The 15,076-nt window shown below is 33.8% G+C and overlaps 2 protein-coding genes across 2 annotated transcripts; one reads left to right on the plus strand and one right to left on the minus strand.

Moving 5' to 3' along the window:
* Positions 1 to 1,156: 1,156 nt before the first annotated feature.
* On the plus strand, positions 1,157 to 4,741 carry LOC140961593 (probable pectin methylesterase CGR2). The gene is made up of 6 exons (XM_073420231.1): positions 1,157 to 1,503; positions 1,671 to 1,710; positions 2,277 to 2,315; positions 2,774 to 3,148; positions 3,761 to 3,816; positions 4,235 to 4,741. Exons 1-6 carry the CDS (start codon positions 1,372 to 1,374, stop codon positions 4,385 to 4,387), a joined length of 795 nt encoding a protein of 264 aa, XP_073276332.1. The 5' UTR covers positions 1,157 to 1,371; the 3' UTR covers positions 4,388 to 4,741.
* A 5,407-nt stretch (positions 4,742 to 10,148) lies between these two features.
* Positions 10,149 to 13,858, minus strand: LOC140961804 (uncharacterized). Its single transcript, XM_073420509.1, has 3 exons — positions 13,178 to 13,858; positions 11,763 to 11,950; positions 10,149 to 11,126 (listed from the first exon to the last, which is right to left on the minus strand). The coding sequence occupies exons 1-3, from the start codon at positions 13,806 to 13,808 to the stop codon at positions 10,605 to 10,607; spliced, it is 1,341 nt and encodes a 446-aa protein (XP_073276610.1). The 5' UTR covers positions 13,809 to 13,858; the 3' UTR covers positions 10,149 to 10,604.
* Between the last annotated feature and the right edge of the window lie 1,218 nt (positions 13,859 to 15,076).

A 15,076-nucleotide genomic window follows, 5' to 3' on the forward strand; every position in this document is an offset into this window, starting at 1 on the left:
AGTGAATAAACAGAATGGAGACCGTTGTTTTAAAACCCTAGCCATAAAAAACCGTGATTAGAGCAGAAGAAGGCATGTAAGCACAAACACTCGAGTTTACAGAACGCTAAGACATAAAAAATCGAAAGAGACAACGCATTCGGCAGGGGGAAACCACGAGCGAAAACCCCGAATCAAGCAAAGCCAAGGGAAATACGGACCGAAATATCACTTTCCGAAGCGAGGGAAAGTAGAAGAAGAGATGGAGACGTGCGCAAGGCGGCAAAAAGAGGTGAGGGTAAGATGGATGCTAGCTCGGAAGAAGCTTAACAGCGTACGAGCCGGGTAACGAAAGGAGTGTGAGAAGAAAGGGTTGGAAAGAGATGGGAAAAAGAACGAAGGAGAGAGAGCACCGGACACCACACCTCTGAGGCAGGAGCCATTCCCTTGACAGCACACCCTCTTTGCTTAGTGGAAAGTCTAACGTAAAACACGTGTATTTGAGAGAAACAAGAATGGAACGCGTGGACTTTTAGTGACTGGCAACCGGGCAAAAACAGGCCCATCACAATTTATTCAGGCTTTCATATATGTAGATTTGAGCATTATATGTTTTAAATCTTATACAAAAAATAAAAAAATTGAGTATAAAATTAAAATAATTATATTAATATCAACACTTGACATACTTATTTGTGTGCTCAAATATCATATATTAATACCAGATCTGAAAGAGTTTATATTAAAAAATCATATATTAATATCACATTTGTAATATTTTATACCAATTGTTATCCGAAAAAGACACGAATCATTATATCAATACTTGTTATACTTGTTTGAGTACTCAAAAATTGTATATTAATATCAGATTTGGAATATTTTTCTACTATAATATCATATATTAATACCATATTTTCAATATTTTGTATTGATTTTAATCCGAAAACATGTTATTAATACTAATATTCGTTATACATACCGGAATACTCAAAAATTATATATTAATTTTAGATTTAAAATATTGTGTACTTAACTATAATATATTAGTACTAAATTTTTAATAATTTGTAAAGAATTTCATCCAAACACATAAATTGAGGCCAAAGAATGCAAAAATGTGAAGAATGGACTAAACTATTTTTTAATATTACTGAACATAAGTACAACTAAATCCAAAACCCACCCTCTTTCCAATCCCCACAGTTTCCAGCTCTTCCCACTGACGTTTCCTCTCAATTATTTCTCAAATTCAATCGCTTCTCATTCTGATTTCAATCGAATCTGTTCTTCCATACATCAAGATTTAGCAATCATATGATTATTTTTGTTTTTCATTTCATTTCAATAAAAATAAGCCGTTAATCAGCTGATTTTTTTTTTAAAAGAAAAATGGCCATGGCAATGGCGAGAAGGCCAGTAAATCCATCTCGACGCGTATCTGAAAATGAGGCACCTCCATTTGCGTCTTCGCTTCGGTCAAGATCTCGTTCTCACCCATGTTTACTGTTAGCTCTTATTCTGGTACCATGATCTTGTTTTCTCTCTCACCAATTATTTGATTTTTTCTGTTTGTTTTGATATTTTATAAGATGTTATTGATTAGAAAATGAAAATTCTGAGTATGAGCTGTGAATCTTGGTTGGGACATGTATAAATTCTGATTGTGGATTTTAATCTGCAAATTTCAGGGAGGATTCCTTCTAATGGGTTATTTCTATGGCGATCAAGGTTCGATGATTTATTATTATTATTATTATTATTATTTTTTTCATTTTCTGGGATGATTTTTAGATGAGATGTTGTTTATGGATCGAATTTTGGATTGAGTTTATTAATGAATTTTCTGTGTTTGTTCTTTCATATAATGGATTAAATTCATGCAGGGCCATTTAACGAACTGCTTCAGATTGAAAGAACAAGAGTTGACGATATTATTTTTGCAACAGTGTTTACTAGATAAATGATACGTTTATATAAATTAACGATAATCGTTAACTCTAGTTCATGCTGCAAAAACTGTGTCGGTTTACTATGAATGAACTTTAGACATCTACCTTACCGGTTTCGGATATGTGATTGCCTTAGATTTTCCTTATTCTAGGGTGGGAACCCACGACGAGAGCTTTGAACTTCAATCATTATCACATTTTTACAAATCTTTCGAGTTCTTGTTTTAGTTTTAAGTTGTAACATTTGCTATCATATTGGGAACCCCACCGCATCCATCCTCTAGTGGTTCTCAACGAGAAATTGATTCTATGATTTAACTGATGATTAATGGTTTTTCCTGATAGGTACTTCTGGAGTCGATAAAATCCTCACTCGGGTTGAAGGTAATCATAGTTGTTTGTTGGATACGTTTTTTCCTATACTTTCCTTGATTAAGCTCATAATCTCAGAACCAAGACTCTATCTTCTTTTGTGCGGCATTATCCTGATTCAGATATTCAGCATTCTTAACATTTGTCTTCCTTTGAACCCTCAGTCAGTTTGAATTGGCATGGGCATCAACTGTGCTAATTTTTTTAAAAAATTGACCAACCAATGTATTTCCTAGTGCTTTCATTATTAATCTTGATTCTCAACTGCTTAGTAAAATATCATTGATCCATCATTTGCCCTTGAGATAACCATGAAAATAACATGCCTGTCACTCTGCTGTTGGTCAGTCGCAAACATTTGTATCTGTTGGCCAAGTGCCTGTATTAATGGCACATGCTGATAGAATAGAAACTGTTGGTGGATATCCTGGCATGTTATTGAAGGTTATTTGATTATGTTTCTTATGCAGGTGATTTCTCATGTACTTTAGAAGTTCAACGCACAATTCCAATTTTGAAAACAGCATATGGAGACGGCATGCACAGGGTGTTGCACGTTGGCCCCGACAGTTGTTCTGTGGTTTCAAGATTGTTAAGAGAGAAAAATACTGAAGCTTGGGGCGTGGAACCGTATGATATAGAGGATGCTGACCGTACTTGCAAGAGTTTGGTGCACAAAGGCTTTGTGCGTGTGGCTGACATCAAGTTCCCTCTTCCCTACAGGGAAAAATCATTCTCTCTGGTTATTGTCTCGGATGCATTGGATTACTTGTCTCCAAGGTATCTCAACAAGACTCTTCCTGAATTAGCAAGGGTAGCAGCAGATGGCCTAGTCATTTTCACAGGTAAGAGAAATTATGCTGCTTCTTTACAAGATACTGATTTATTCCCTCGTATTTTAGAGCTTCTTGTCCGCAGCACGGCGGCAGTGCTTGCCGGACAGTGATGATATAAAATTCATTAACCTATGGTAGACATGAATCTTGAAAGAGAGAGATATGCACATTGGAATATTAGTTGGGGATAATAAGGACACGCGATCTAGAACTTCTCAATCCAATTTAATGTCATCTTTCTGTTGCTAGCATAGTATAAAGGTATCTTATTTATTTAATGATGATTTCACATAAAGAAGAGGATGAAGTAATGCTGATTCAACGGATTTCTTTCCTTTACATTATCGTCCCACATCTGGTCATGAGTTCAAAAGAAGTTTGAGGCTACAGAAAGATAATATCATTGAGATACTGCACATCTAACCAAGCCCGGCAAACCTCCTAGGCTTCAACTTAATTTACTTCTGTTCTCAATCATAGATGCACACGACCTGTATTTTCATGCTAAATCTTTTCAAGAATTTCCTTTCATAGGCATCATTTGCATTTTTATGTTTTTGCTTAGTTGAGATTTAGATATTATCATTTAATTGCCAGTCTTCTTTTATTACAACTTTATAGGATATCCTCATCACCGGAAAGCGAAAGTTGCTGATCAAGCCAAATATGGGCGATCAGTAAGTGTAGTATCTTGCACCATATTGATCTCTTTCCTGATCTTTTTTCTGCAAGAGGTCCTATCACTGGATTATATTTGCAATCAGAGTATTTTATGAGTTAGGCAGTTAGCAGAGAGGAAAACAAGGTCAAAAGCATTTTATTTTTGTAATGTGGTCTGGTGTATTATAGAAGAAGAAAAAGTCTATAATAAATTTTAAAGCACCCCTCATTTTTGGTACTTTGGGCAAGAGCTTATCTATTCGTTCTCTTTTGAAACTAATGAACTTGGATAATATAAAATCGACATTTTTTCTTAAATAAAATCGACATTTTTTCTTAAATAAAATCCAAGCCCATGCATTGTCTTTGCCTGGTATATTCACGAGTTTCTGATACAAACATCACACAAAATCAGAAGCCTTCTCTTCCATGTAGGCTAAATTGAGGAGCTCGACTTGGTGGATTCGATATTTTGTTCAGACAAGCTTAAAGGAGAATGCAGCTATTGTCAAGAAGTTTGAGCAAGCTGCCGCAAAGAGATCTTATACTCCTAACTGTCAAATTTTCCATCTTAATTCGTACGGTTAACATTCGAAGCAATCAAGTCGAATATCTTCCAATGATTCTTGGACCTTGAAGGATAATTAGTATCTAGCTGATGATATGATTCGATAAGAAGAATTTGAAGCTAAAAGCTGTTTCAAGAAGGAGAAGGAAAGATTTCAGAAAGATTACCTTATCACTGGGTGCCCATATTCATATTCTTTGATTCAAACATAGAGTTAATTGCACAATAATTTTCCTCCCCTTGATTTTGTTCAGTGGAGTTCAATTTGAGCATCCGGTTTGAATATTGTTCTTCTCACTAGGATGGACGCAAATTTTTATTTGTTGGGGATGGTATACTTTTTTGGTAGAAATTTATACCAGAAAATTTTAATTCTTCTACTGACAATTGGTCACCTTAATTTTGAAACTCGATGGATTTTCTTGCAGAATCAATGGATGCTTATCAGACAGATCAAACCGGAACCTGTCGGATTTAATCCGAAACTCGTGCTTGAAAACTGAATCTAGGATCAATGTTGAATCCAGTTGGGTTGCTTGACAACGACTCGAAACCATTTTAATTTGATTTGGTCGAATTCGATTCACTAATATAATAAATTTATGTATTACTTTGCTTCATCCCTAATTTTTTATGTACGTAATTATTGGAAAAAAAATAAATTATGTATTCCTACTATATTATAATCCGATCGAAATTTTGGGCTGCTTAAAATGGGCCTTCATTTTTCAGATTTTCCAGGCTAATACCTCCCTCATGCCCTGTTGGAGTTTATTATTGAATGCTAGACTCGTCTACTTAAATACGTTGGACTCCTGGAAATGCTATGTCTTGAATTGTACCAAATTCCCATCCAATATCTTTTTAAAGATTTTTATTTATTTATAATTGAATAGTTTTGTATTTTTAATTTCTAAAATATTTTTTTTGTGCTTTTAGTTTTTAAAATTATTTGATAGGTTAAGGGCTATTGTAATTTGATTAATACANTGAAAATTTATATAATGAGAGGGATGATTTTGAAAATTTATATAAAACAAATTAAATTGATGAAAAAAGAAATTATGCCGTCACTTTCATGACAGATAATTTTAAATGGCATATTTCAAACAAAAGTTAAAATGAAAAATGAAAAATGAAAAAGCAAATACAGGAAATTACAGAATGCAGGAATTAAAGAACCGATCGAAATTTCAAACTTTGACTTCGCTATTCTGATTGGCAATAGCATTTACGTGATCCACTCGAATTTTTTGACAGTATTTTTGCTGCACTACAATAATTAACCAATAGGAAAATGATCAATAACTATTATATTAATTGGAAAAACTGAGAAATTTAAAATAATTATGCATACAACTTTAAATTTGTAAACAACGATTGTTCTCATTTATTTATCTCAAAACTAGATTATCTCTTGGATCAATTTTATGATATAGACGAATCTCATATTTGGCACGACACATAAAAAATATTATTTTTTAGTAATATTTATTTATGTTATTATAATTATCTTTTTTCTTGCATGTATTAAATCAAAAAGGGATCGTGGCCGATAGAAATCAGATAAGTTTTAGCTTTATTTTCCTTCCATATATCAGTAAGTATACTGTATATATACCTATCATCAAAGCGTCAGCTTATCTATTATGCTTTTACATATAATATATTCCAATTTGTACCTCGTTTCGGATTCAAACAAACAATCAAACTTACCTTTTAAATTCGCATAAAACTTCTAAAAAATACCAAGAAAAACGTCGATCCGAATTGTGACATAATTTATAACATATATGGTTTTAATTACCAAGTATAAAATTTCACAAAAAAACTCTTATGATATTATCTTACGGGTATGACAACCCAACCAAATCATAAAGTATAATTATTTTTATCTCGAAAGTATTACTTTTCACAATAAATATGGATACCGGTATAACATATATAAATTTATGAGACTGTCTTACAGAAGCTTTACTCATAAAATTTTGATATCAGAGTGTATGTTGGAGAGCAAAGCTTCTTATTTTTTTTCCTAATTAACAAATAATCGATTTATTAAAATATGCATCTATGATTTCCAAAATTGTTATGATTTTAATAGTAAACGTGAAAAGAGAGAATTTAAAAAAACGTATTATATATTCTCTTTATCTTGGTATTTTGATTTCGTCTCCGATTGGTGTGAGTTCAATGAATATTGTAGTAAAGGCAAAAATTTGTGTGATACGGTCTCACGGGTCGTATTTTATGAGACGAATATCTTATCTGGGTCATCCATAAAAAAACATTATTTTTTATGCTAAGAGTATTATTTTTTTATTGTAAATATCGGTAGGGTTGACCCGTCTCACAGATAAAGATTCGTGAGACCGTCTCACAAAAACATATTCGTTCGTAAGTACGAAGATCGTTTCTCTTTTTGTTGTGGAAAAATTGTTGCACTTAAGCCCACATACATAAATATTATTCCCGACAAGACTACTATATATCTAACTTTATTTATGAAAAAGAAGATTATGAATGGGAAACGAAACATTACCCTAGAGAATAATAGTCTCACCTACAATATATGATATTACATTTCAAATTTTGGATTTTTTATTATATAATAACGAGAAATATGATATGTTAAAACGAGTCAGATTATGTCAAGTTCAGGAGAAGATTTTCCGATTTAGCCCCGCTATAGAGACATTTGGGGTGGACTCAGAACCGTCAAAAATAGGTTGGGCTTGTCCTATCTAACAAATAAGAGGGTTGGATTAACAATTTCCTATCTAATAGTACGTTTCGTCAAATAGATGGATTATGTTGACAATTTTAACTGTATTTACATGGTCATGCTTCAAGGCAAAAATAAAAAGAAGAATAAGCTAACTTGGAGGCTAATTAGGCCATTATCCTTCCTCTTTTATATCATATATTCATATACAATATTAAATATTTTAACCTTATTTCAAGGATGCAAGACAACATTAATCTATGCATATGAAACATATAAAATCTATTGGTATAATGATTGTAGCTGCATGGTTGACAAGATTTGCCGTAAGCTTGTGAGTTTGTCTTGGAGATGGATGACTTGTGATAGAAGCCGGTTGGTCTCTCTATGGACCGAGTGGCACTCGTTAGCGATTACGTAAAACCGGTATTTCAGATTCCGATTTATGAGTTTCAAGCGATTAAGTTCGTTCGTTACGTTCTCTAATTGCTTCTTCTTTTGCATTCGGGACCGTCGAGCTGATTCCTGGTTCGAGATCATCCGCCTGCGCTTCTTCTCTTCGTTGGAATTCACGGACCGGGTCGTATCTGAACGGTTTTGTGTTTCGGACTGGAGTATATTTTGAAATTGAGTGGGAGTGAGATCATGCTGGAGAACCGGTAGTTGGAAACGGACCGGGTTTTGGACAGACATCATTGTGAAAATCTTTTATTCTAATTTTTCAAAAAATGGGAGAGAGGGAGGGAGGGAGGTTAGGAGGGGAAAAGGGAAGAAGTAAGGAGGACGAGAAGGGTGTTTATTGGAAATGGGGAGCGGTTTGTGGGTCTCACTAACATTTTTTAGAATTTCAAGATTTTCTTCAAGTCGTTAATCAGAAATATAACGAAATCGTCTTAAAATTAAGAAATTACTTATTAGTATAGCTGGATATGAAAGACTGGACAGTAAGGATCGGAGAAGGGCAATCAATGTCACTTGGATGGCGGATCTAAAATATGTAGCAAAAATGTGGATCGCCCACTAGTTTGAATAACGTAGTTTGCATTATATAATGTTAGTATGGAAAATATACTCAGCGTGCATGGTTGAGATCAATAGATATTTTTACTTTGAAAGTGATAAAAACATATTAATAATCTTAATATTCTATGATTTAAAAATTTTAATTTTTATCATAAGTCAAACAACATCTACTACCCCGTGAAAATATATGATTCACATGGTGGGTGAAATATCAATCAGAATAAAAGTTTATGCCTTTGATTACCCTATGGGAAAGAATGAATTGCCAGAAGATATTGCATTAACGTGATAAATATTTTGAGAAATTGTGTTATTAAGCATTTGTCATTTTACTAAAAATTATAGCTGGTGATAACGTTGAATTTCAAAATTTTAAACCGTAAATTAGCTCATGTGACTCATTTCGATTGTTCTATCAGCTCAAATACCATGTTTTGGTTATTTTATCTGACATAGACAATTATTACACCTAACAGAAATAAGCATTTGAATTCGAAAAAAATAAAGCTTGCATCATCATCCTGTTCTTGATCATGGAATTAGCAGATGGACAGAATTCAAGCTAATTTCAGCACGAATTTTCCACTACGGGTCGGGTTAACATAAAAAATGTGATTTGACCAGGTTCGGGTTTTCAAATAAAACATTAAAGTTGAAATAAAAAAAAGATTTTGCCCCAGAAATGGGACTAAAATTTAAGTTTGAAAATAGTTATTTCGAACTATATCGCTTGTTACCCAAGCAGATGTGGTCGGTTGTGAAATATTTGTATTAATTAGTTTGAATATAAAAAAATTGTGGGTGCGCATAAAGTGAGACCATGCAACAGTTTCTTTGATAAGGAGTGGCTTAGAGGTCATATTCTTTGCTGTAATGTTTTTATGGTAATTAGCTTAATGACGAAGAATCAATACAAAATTCAGAATTATTAATACATCACATTAATAAAATGGAGAAAATCTACAAAGTTAACACACATATTAACCACAAATATATATACACATACGCGCCCGCTCGCACACACAAAATAGAGTGGAACTCTAGCGTTTGCAATGTCAAGAAACATTTATAGCATACAATCACACGAGAATAATGCTTCAAATTCGGGTTTTTCTTTTCTTCTCTCGATAAAAATTATATATAATCACATATTTGATATGCATATTTTCATCGAAAATTTGTATTAATTGGGCACCCAATTCCCATTTCAATATATTAATCTTTGCAACTTTTTTTTCGCTTTAACCTATAGATCCACTTTGTACCCATCAGATATAGACAAAGGTACAAATCTTGCAAGATTTAAGTATTTAACTAATGTACAATAGACAAAGGTACAAATCTTGCAAGATTTAAGTATTTAACTTATGTACAAAAAACATGGGTGATTTTTTTATTTTGATTAATAAAGGGGAAGTTGGTGAAAAATCCCCAATCAAAACATTTATTTGGATTCACTTCCTACCCACAAAATTGTGGTACTATGTCATACAAATTGTGGTACATTTCATGTGGAAATGTGGTACACTTCATGTGGAAATGTGGTACTAAAAAAGTACCCAGGGACTGAATACAAAAAAAAACGGTGGCTGGAGAGTGAAGTCCAATTTCCCTATTAATAAAACCATAATTCTATGATATCCTTTTTCTTGTTCTCTTTTTTCCTTTAGCAGAAAAGAATCATATCTTTCAAACAACGGATGTACATTTATGCTTGCATGGTCTTCTAAATACAAACGAAATATCAAATATTACTCTCAAAATTTCCAGAAAAAAAAATAATTATGTCTTCTCCCAACCCTTGAAAAGTTACAGTATGAACACCTCCAGGCTCAAACTGGGATCAATATTAATTTGATTCAAGACAAAAAAGAAGGCACATATCACACAAGTATACCAGGTAAATTACAAAACAGCCGAAATACATTATTCAGTAATCTATAATACTTCACATTTTTCTAGTCACATGTACAAAAAGATGATCACAATTTCTTTCCCCTCCGGTCATGTACAAGCTATGACCTCCAAAGGGCATAAATTAAACTGAATAAAATCGATGGCGCAAGGCATGTACTGTAAACGCCAGGTTATTCGCTGATTAATTTTAAAAAATTACAAGAGGGGATGAGGAATGACGAATACCTTTTCTGCGGTTATGGGGGATAGTGATATTAGTCGACCAAAATCTTGAATTGTCAAGATATTTATCTTCATCTCCACATGCAGTAAACTTAGGCGCCATGGGATAAGATTACTCTAAGGGTGATTTTTGAAAGCACTAAATTCCACGCTGTCATTAATTGACAACCAGTGGAAGCCCCAGATACATTCAGAGATAGGTTTATGTCCATAAATCTCGCAGAAGTGACGCACACTCATCACTGCACAAATTAACGAGGGCACTCCATCGACACATGATTCCAACAAATGATGCAGATGTGATCTGCCATGGCAGAATCATATACATACTTTCGAAGTGAAAATGAAATTCATGAAGTGTTGGTGGCTGTTCTTGACTCAGTGACAAATGTCTTGGATTTTAAAGGGGTATTGTAATCAGTATCATCCTCTAGATCACTAAACGAGACGTCTTCCTCATTTCCAATAATCTTGGAGCCAGAATAGACATCTAAGTCCGGGTCTTCCTTTAGCCAGTCGTCATCGTCATCATAGTCATCGTCCAAGGCTGGTTTTTCAAAACATTGACCCACAACCATTTTCATTTCTAGAGGTTTAAGTGGTGGATCCTCATTTACAACGGATTTTTCAATGTACTCGACTTCACAAAATAGTTGCTTCTCGGTCTCATTGTCACCTCTTTCATGGGGAGTGGAAGGGTCAAAAGGAGACATCCTGCCTGATGCATACCTGGAATGAGTATCTTCGTATGAGTTGAATTTTTGAGTATAATCTGAATTTTCTTTCAACTGGGAAGTACTTCCTATTAATTGTGATTTGTCCTTAGTTTTCTCATGTAGCTCTTTCATCCACATAGACCTAGCTTGCGCAATCTGAAAGGTAACAAGGCAAAACAATCAAGAACAAGTAATTGCATGCTCAAAGTTTGGAATGACGTAGTGGATGAAGAACATGAAAAATAATAACTTGAATAGATAGCCTTCGTCAACCCATATAGACACTAAGTTACGTTTCAAACAACTACCAAAATTAGTATTCCATGCAATGCGTTGCATATGCATAACAATGAATCAATTACAAATATTTAATAATTATTATATTTTAATATTTGAAATTTTACACTAAAATGAGGAGAAAATTTATTAATATAAAACATTTACTTGGGAATAAATTTATTTTTATTTTTTGTAAAACTGAATTAAAACTGAAATGGAAAAGATGGATTATTTTCTATAAGGTTGTAACACCTTAATTCATCACCCCTCTTACTTTTTTTTTCGGTAGAATAACAAATTAAAGTGAATGAGGGGGTTATTTTGAAAAACCTAAAAGGATTCACCACAAGGACCACTAAAGGTTTCTTGCATTATAAACAGCATAAATTTATCATAGAAACAATATCTAAACTAACCCAGTTTCTCTTCATTTTCAGTTAAATTTAAAAGGTGATGAGTTACGAAAATGTCACTCGAACTCCATTTCTTTTTATCATGATGAACATCACTAACCTGTGGTGAAGATAAAAGGTCAGCATCGTGTTTATTTAACCTCGAATGCAGAAGAACAAAATAGACAGTCCAAAAGTAGCCCTCACTCATGTGGACTGGGGAAAGTTCAATTCTAAGTGCCGCTAATCTTGGTGCTTCTTGTTCAACTGCCAATGCATGCTTGTACTGTGCATCAGATATATCAAAATCTGAAAATGAAAATAACAATGATAAAAGAACTTTCCAGCTGAAAACATCTGAATGTATATGATAACATTCCTAATTACCATGCTATGTATCAAACAATCATTAAAACAACCCTTCATGTCAAATGTGCACTAGATATTTTACCGTGTCACATTATATCATATGCAAATGAATATCAGTTGAAGTTTTTGATCAAGGATCTTTTCCAGGGATGAAAATAATATCCAGCGTCGATCACTGTTGCAACAAGCAGGATGATGGCAAAGGAAAAAAATCAATCATATATAAGGAAAAAATGTGGTACTAGTATTCAACTGTTGACTAACACATAAAATTTGCAGATTATTAGGATAGCTGAAACAGCAACACGAGGTCATTCATAATAATGCAGCTTGCATTAAAAACTGAGAAGAACAGTATGTGTTAATTTCACATAAGGTGAACACATTTATCAATCAATAGCTAGTATCTACAAAATCTTGACTAGCTTAATACAGAGTAAAGGCAAGGAAAAAAGTTAACTAGAATCCTATTTATGACCCATAAAAGAAACAAAGATGAATGAAAATGTCATTAGCCATATATGGGCTATTCAATAACTAATCTCAGACGCACAAAAGGGACAAGCACCATACCATACTCATCGAAAGTTGGCTTCATGATACTTGTCTACTTCCACTTCATTTGTCAATGATTAGCCCGAGGATTGAACTACCAAGGCTCAAGAACTTAATGCCTTGAATAAACTGGTTGTAAATTTCATTGCCCGATAACAATATCTTATACAACCAAAGCAAAGTTACAACCTTATGCCACCATATGCATCGCTTAAGCCATTACTAATCTTCGATCGTCTAACTAAAATGTGCATCAACTAGTTTGTTTCAGTACACACACAATTCAACAAATAAATGGACTGAACCTTCACAAGTCAACTATTTTGTTTCCTAAATCAAATGGACTCAACAATTACAGCTCGATTTAGGTCCCAAGATCAAGCATATGCATACCTGGAAATTTGAGGAAATATACGTAAAAGATAAAACATTGCTTAACTTGTACATGCCATCGGTCAATCAAGTAAATGAATAACCTCGCCCCTACGGGCTACCAGAACAATCGTGTAATGCACGATAGTCATTTCAATTCTCGAAATATTTACAATTAAAAATCAGAGAATAGAACAATCAATTAACTGTAGGAAGCTCACAAAATTCAAATTTTCTCACCATCAAATTCTTCTTCCTCTGATAAGGGGAAATCCAACCAGGTCTCTGGATGATGCGCAATGTTCCTCGCGAAAGCCAACACTTCCTCAGTAATTCCAATTGCATCATCAATGGTAGTCATAGTACAGCTAAAATCCTCCGAGCGTGACAAATTTGAAATTTCCCTAAATTGACAAGAATGTCGCTGATCATACTCCACTAATTCCTCCTCCTCATCGTCATAATCATTATCAGACTCCCCCCAATTAGATTTCGAGTCGGGTCGCATAAGAACTGATTTCTGAACAGGACGAGGCGGCGGAGGAGGCGGAGGCGGGGGAGGAGCGAGAAACGAAGCGACGCCCCAAAACTGGCGCGTGAAGGTGTCTTTCAATTCCGAGAGATCCTCTCTGACTCCACGCCCTTGATTATTATCATCTTCACCATCTCGATCCCCATCGTCCCCATGGTAGGAATCGTAGCTGCGGTCGTCATCGCTATCCGCCGATCGTTGATCTTCCTCGAGTAATGTTGCCCCGTCTCCCGATCGATCTTCCGGCGATCCTTCATCGGAGGGACGCGGCGGCAAGGCGGGGTCGTCCTCGTTTTCGAGGTGGAGAGTGTTGGCGATGGAACGAGCCAGCCACGACATGGTTCTACGACGTCGCTTTATGGTGGGAATTTGGTTATTAATGAAAAAGGTCTCAGGAAGGAAATGAGATAATTACCTTGTTCAAGGGTGACGTGGACAGTATCTACTTCCATTTACTTTTTGCTGAAACATCCACCAACATGCAAACCAACTTACACTGAAATTAAAAATATTACTCATCTTATATTCAAATTTTGAAGTGTTTTATAGGTTATTCGATATCGATATTCTAAATTCAGATCATGTCTCAAATTCGAAACTCAATTATAACGAGCTTTTCCCGATTATAAGAGAAAGATCAATTTTTTAGTCAACTCAAATCTAAAAATAATAATAATTTAGATTTGAGTTCAAATCGACCCATTTAGTCATCTTGTTCGAACTTATTTATCACGTTCCATTAAAAAATGCTCCAAGTTCCAACTTTATTTAGTTATTTAACTTGTTTAATGTTATAAAAATAATAATATTTTATTGAGTAGTATCCAATTTTTATTTTTTTTTGAGCAATATATTGTATCAATTTTGAAAATAAAATTAGTGGCAAAGGAAAGTTGGGAACACAAGTGGTCATGGGGAATTGCTGGCAAGCTTCTTGGGCCGAATTTCCATAACCCAATACATATGTTTAAGATCCATATCTTGCAAAACTACCATGACCTCAAAATTTATTTTATTAAATTCAAGGACACAAAAATATGTATATCTATTTTTCCCTCTCCATTATGGACAAATTCACCAAAATTGTTTTCTATCAAAATCGCAGTGTAATCCATCACTATTTCTTATAATTAGATTTTGATTCTCATTTAAATATAAATCAAATGAATTATAAAAAAATATTTTACAAGCACACAACGCGTGCATCGATATACTAATATCCATTTAGTGTGAAGAACATAATAATAATAATAATAATAATAATAATAATAATAATAATAAATAATGACAATGTAATAATAATAATAAAGGATAAAATCAAGCGATATATATGAATATTCTACTACTCGTGAGAGTTAAAATCGTAGACTTTATATCTTCTTGGTTCCCGAAATATTCATAGCTTGAATTTTCTATGAAGAACAGAGTGCATATTATTTCGAGTTATATATATCTCGAACGAGATTTCGATACAATTTCATACGATAAAAATGGAAAAGAGTCAATTGTAAAAATTATTCATTTTAAAGGAACGATGGAGATGGTAAAACAAGAAATACTTTTTCCCTTAGAAAATGGGGAGACATTTGAAAAATATAGATCAATAA

The sequence above is a fragment of the Primulina huaijiensis genome, chromosome 16 (genome assembly GCF_012295235.1).
Source record: "Primulina huaijiensis isolate GDHJ02 chromosome 16, ASM1229523v2, whole genome shotgun sequence".
In the NCBI taxonomy this organism is placed as follows: domain Eukaryota; kingdom Viridiplantae; phylum Streptophyta; class Magnoliopsida; order Lamiales; family Gesneriaceae; genus Primulina; species Primulina huaijiensis.

Excerpts from the sequence above, each read along its gene's own strand:
- LOC140961804 (XM_073420509.1), bottom strand. The coding sequence starts at position 13,808 with ATGTCGTGGCTGGCTCGTTCCATCGCCAACACTCTCCACCTCGAAAAC. Across the intron at positions 11,951-13,177 it reads AGAGGAAGAAGAATTTGATG|ATTTTGATATATCTGATGCA; the intron begins GTGAGAAAATTT and ends TTTCATTTTCAG. Across the intron at positions 11,127-11,762 it reads ACCTTTTATCTTCACCACAG|ATTGCGCAAGCTAGGTCTAT; the intron begins GTTAGTGATGTT and ends GTTACCTTTCAG.
- LOC140961593 (XM_073420231.1), top strand. The coding sequence starts at position 1,372 with ATGGCCATGGCAATGGCGAGAAGGCCAGTAAATCCATCTCGACGCGTA. Across the intron at positions 3,149-3,760 it reads TGGCCTAGTCATTTTCACAG|GATATCCTCATCACCGGAAA; the intron begins GTAAGAGAAATT and ends ACAACTTTATAG. Across the intron at positions 3,817-4,234 it reads AAGCCAAATATGGGCGATCA|GCTAAATTGAGGAGCTCGAC; the intron begins GTAAGTGTAGTA and ends TCTTCCATGTAG.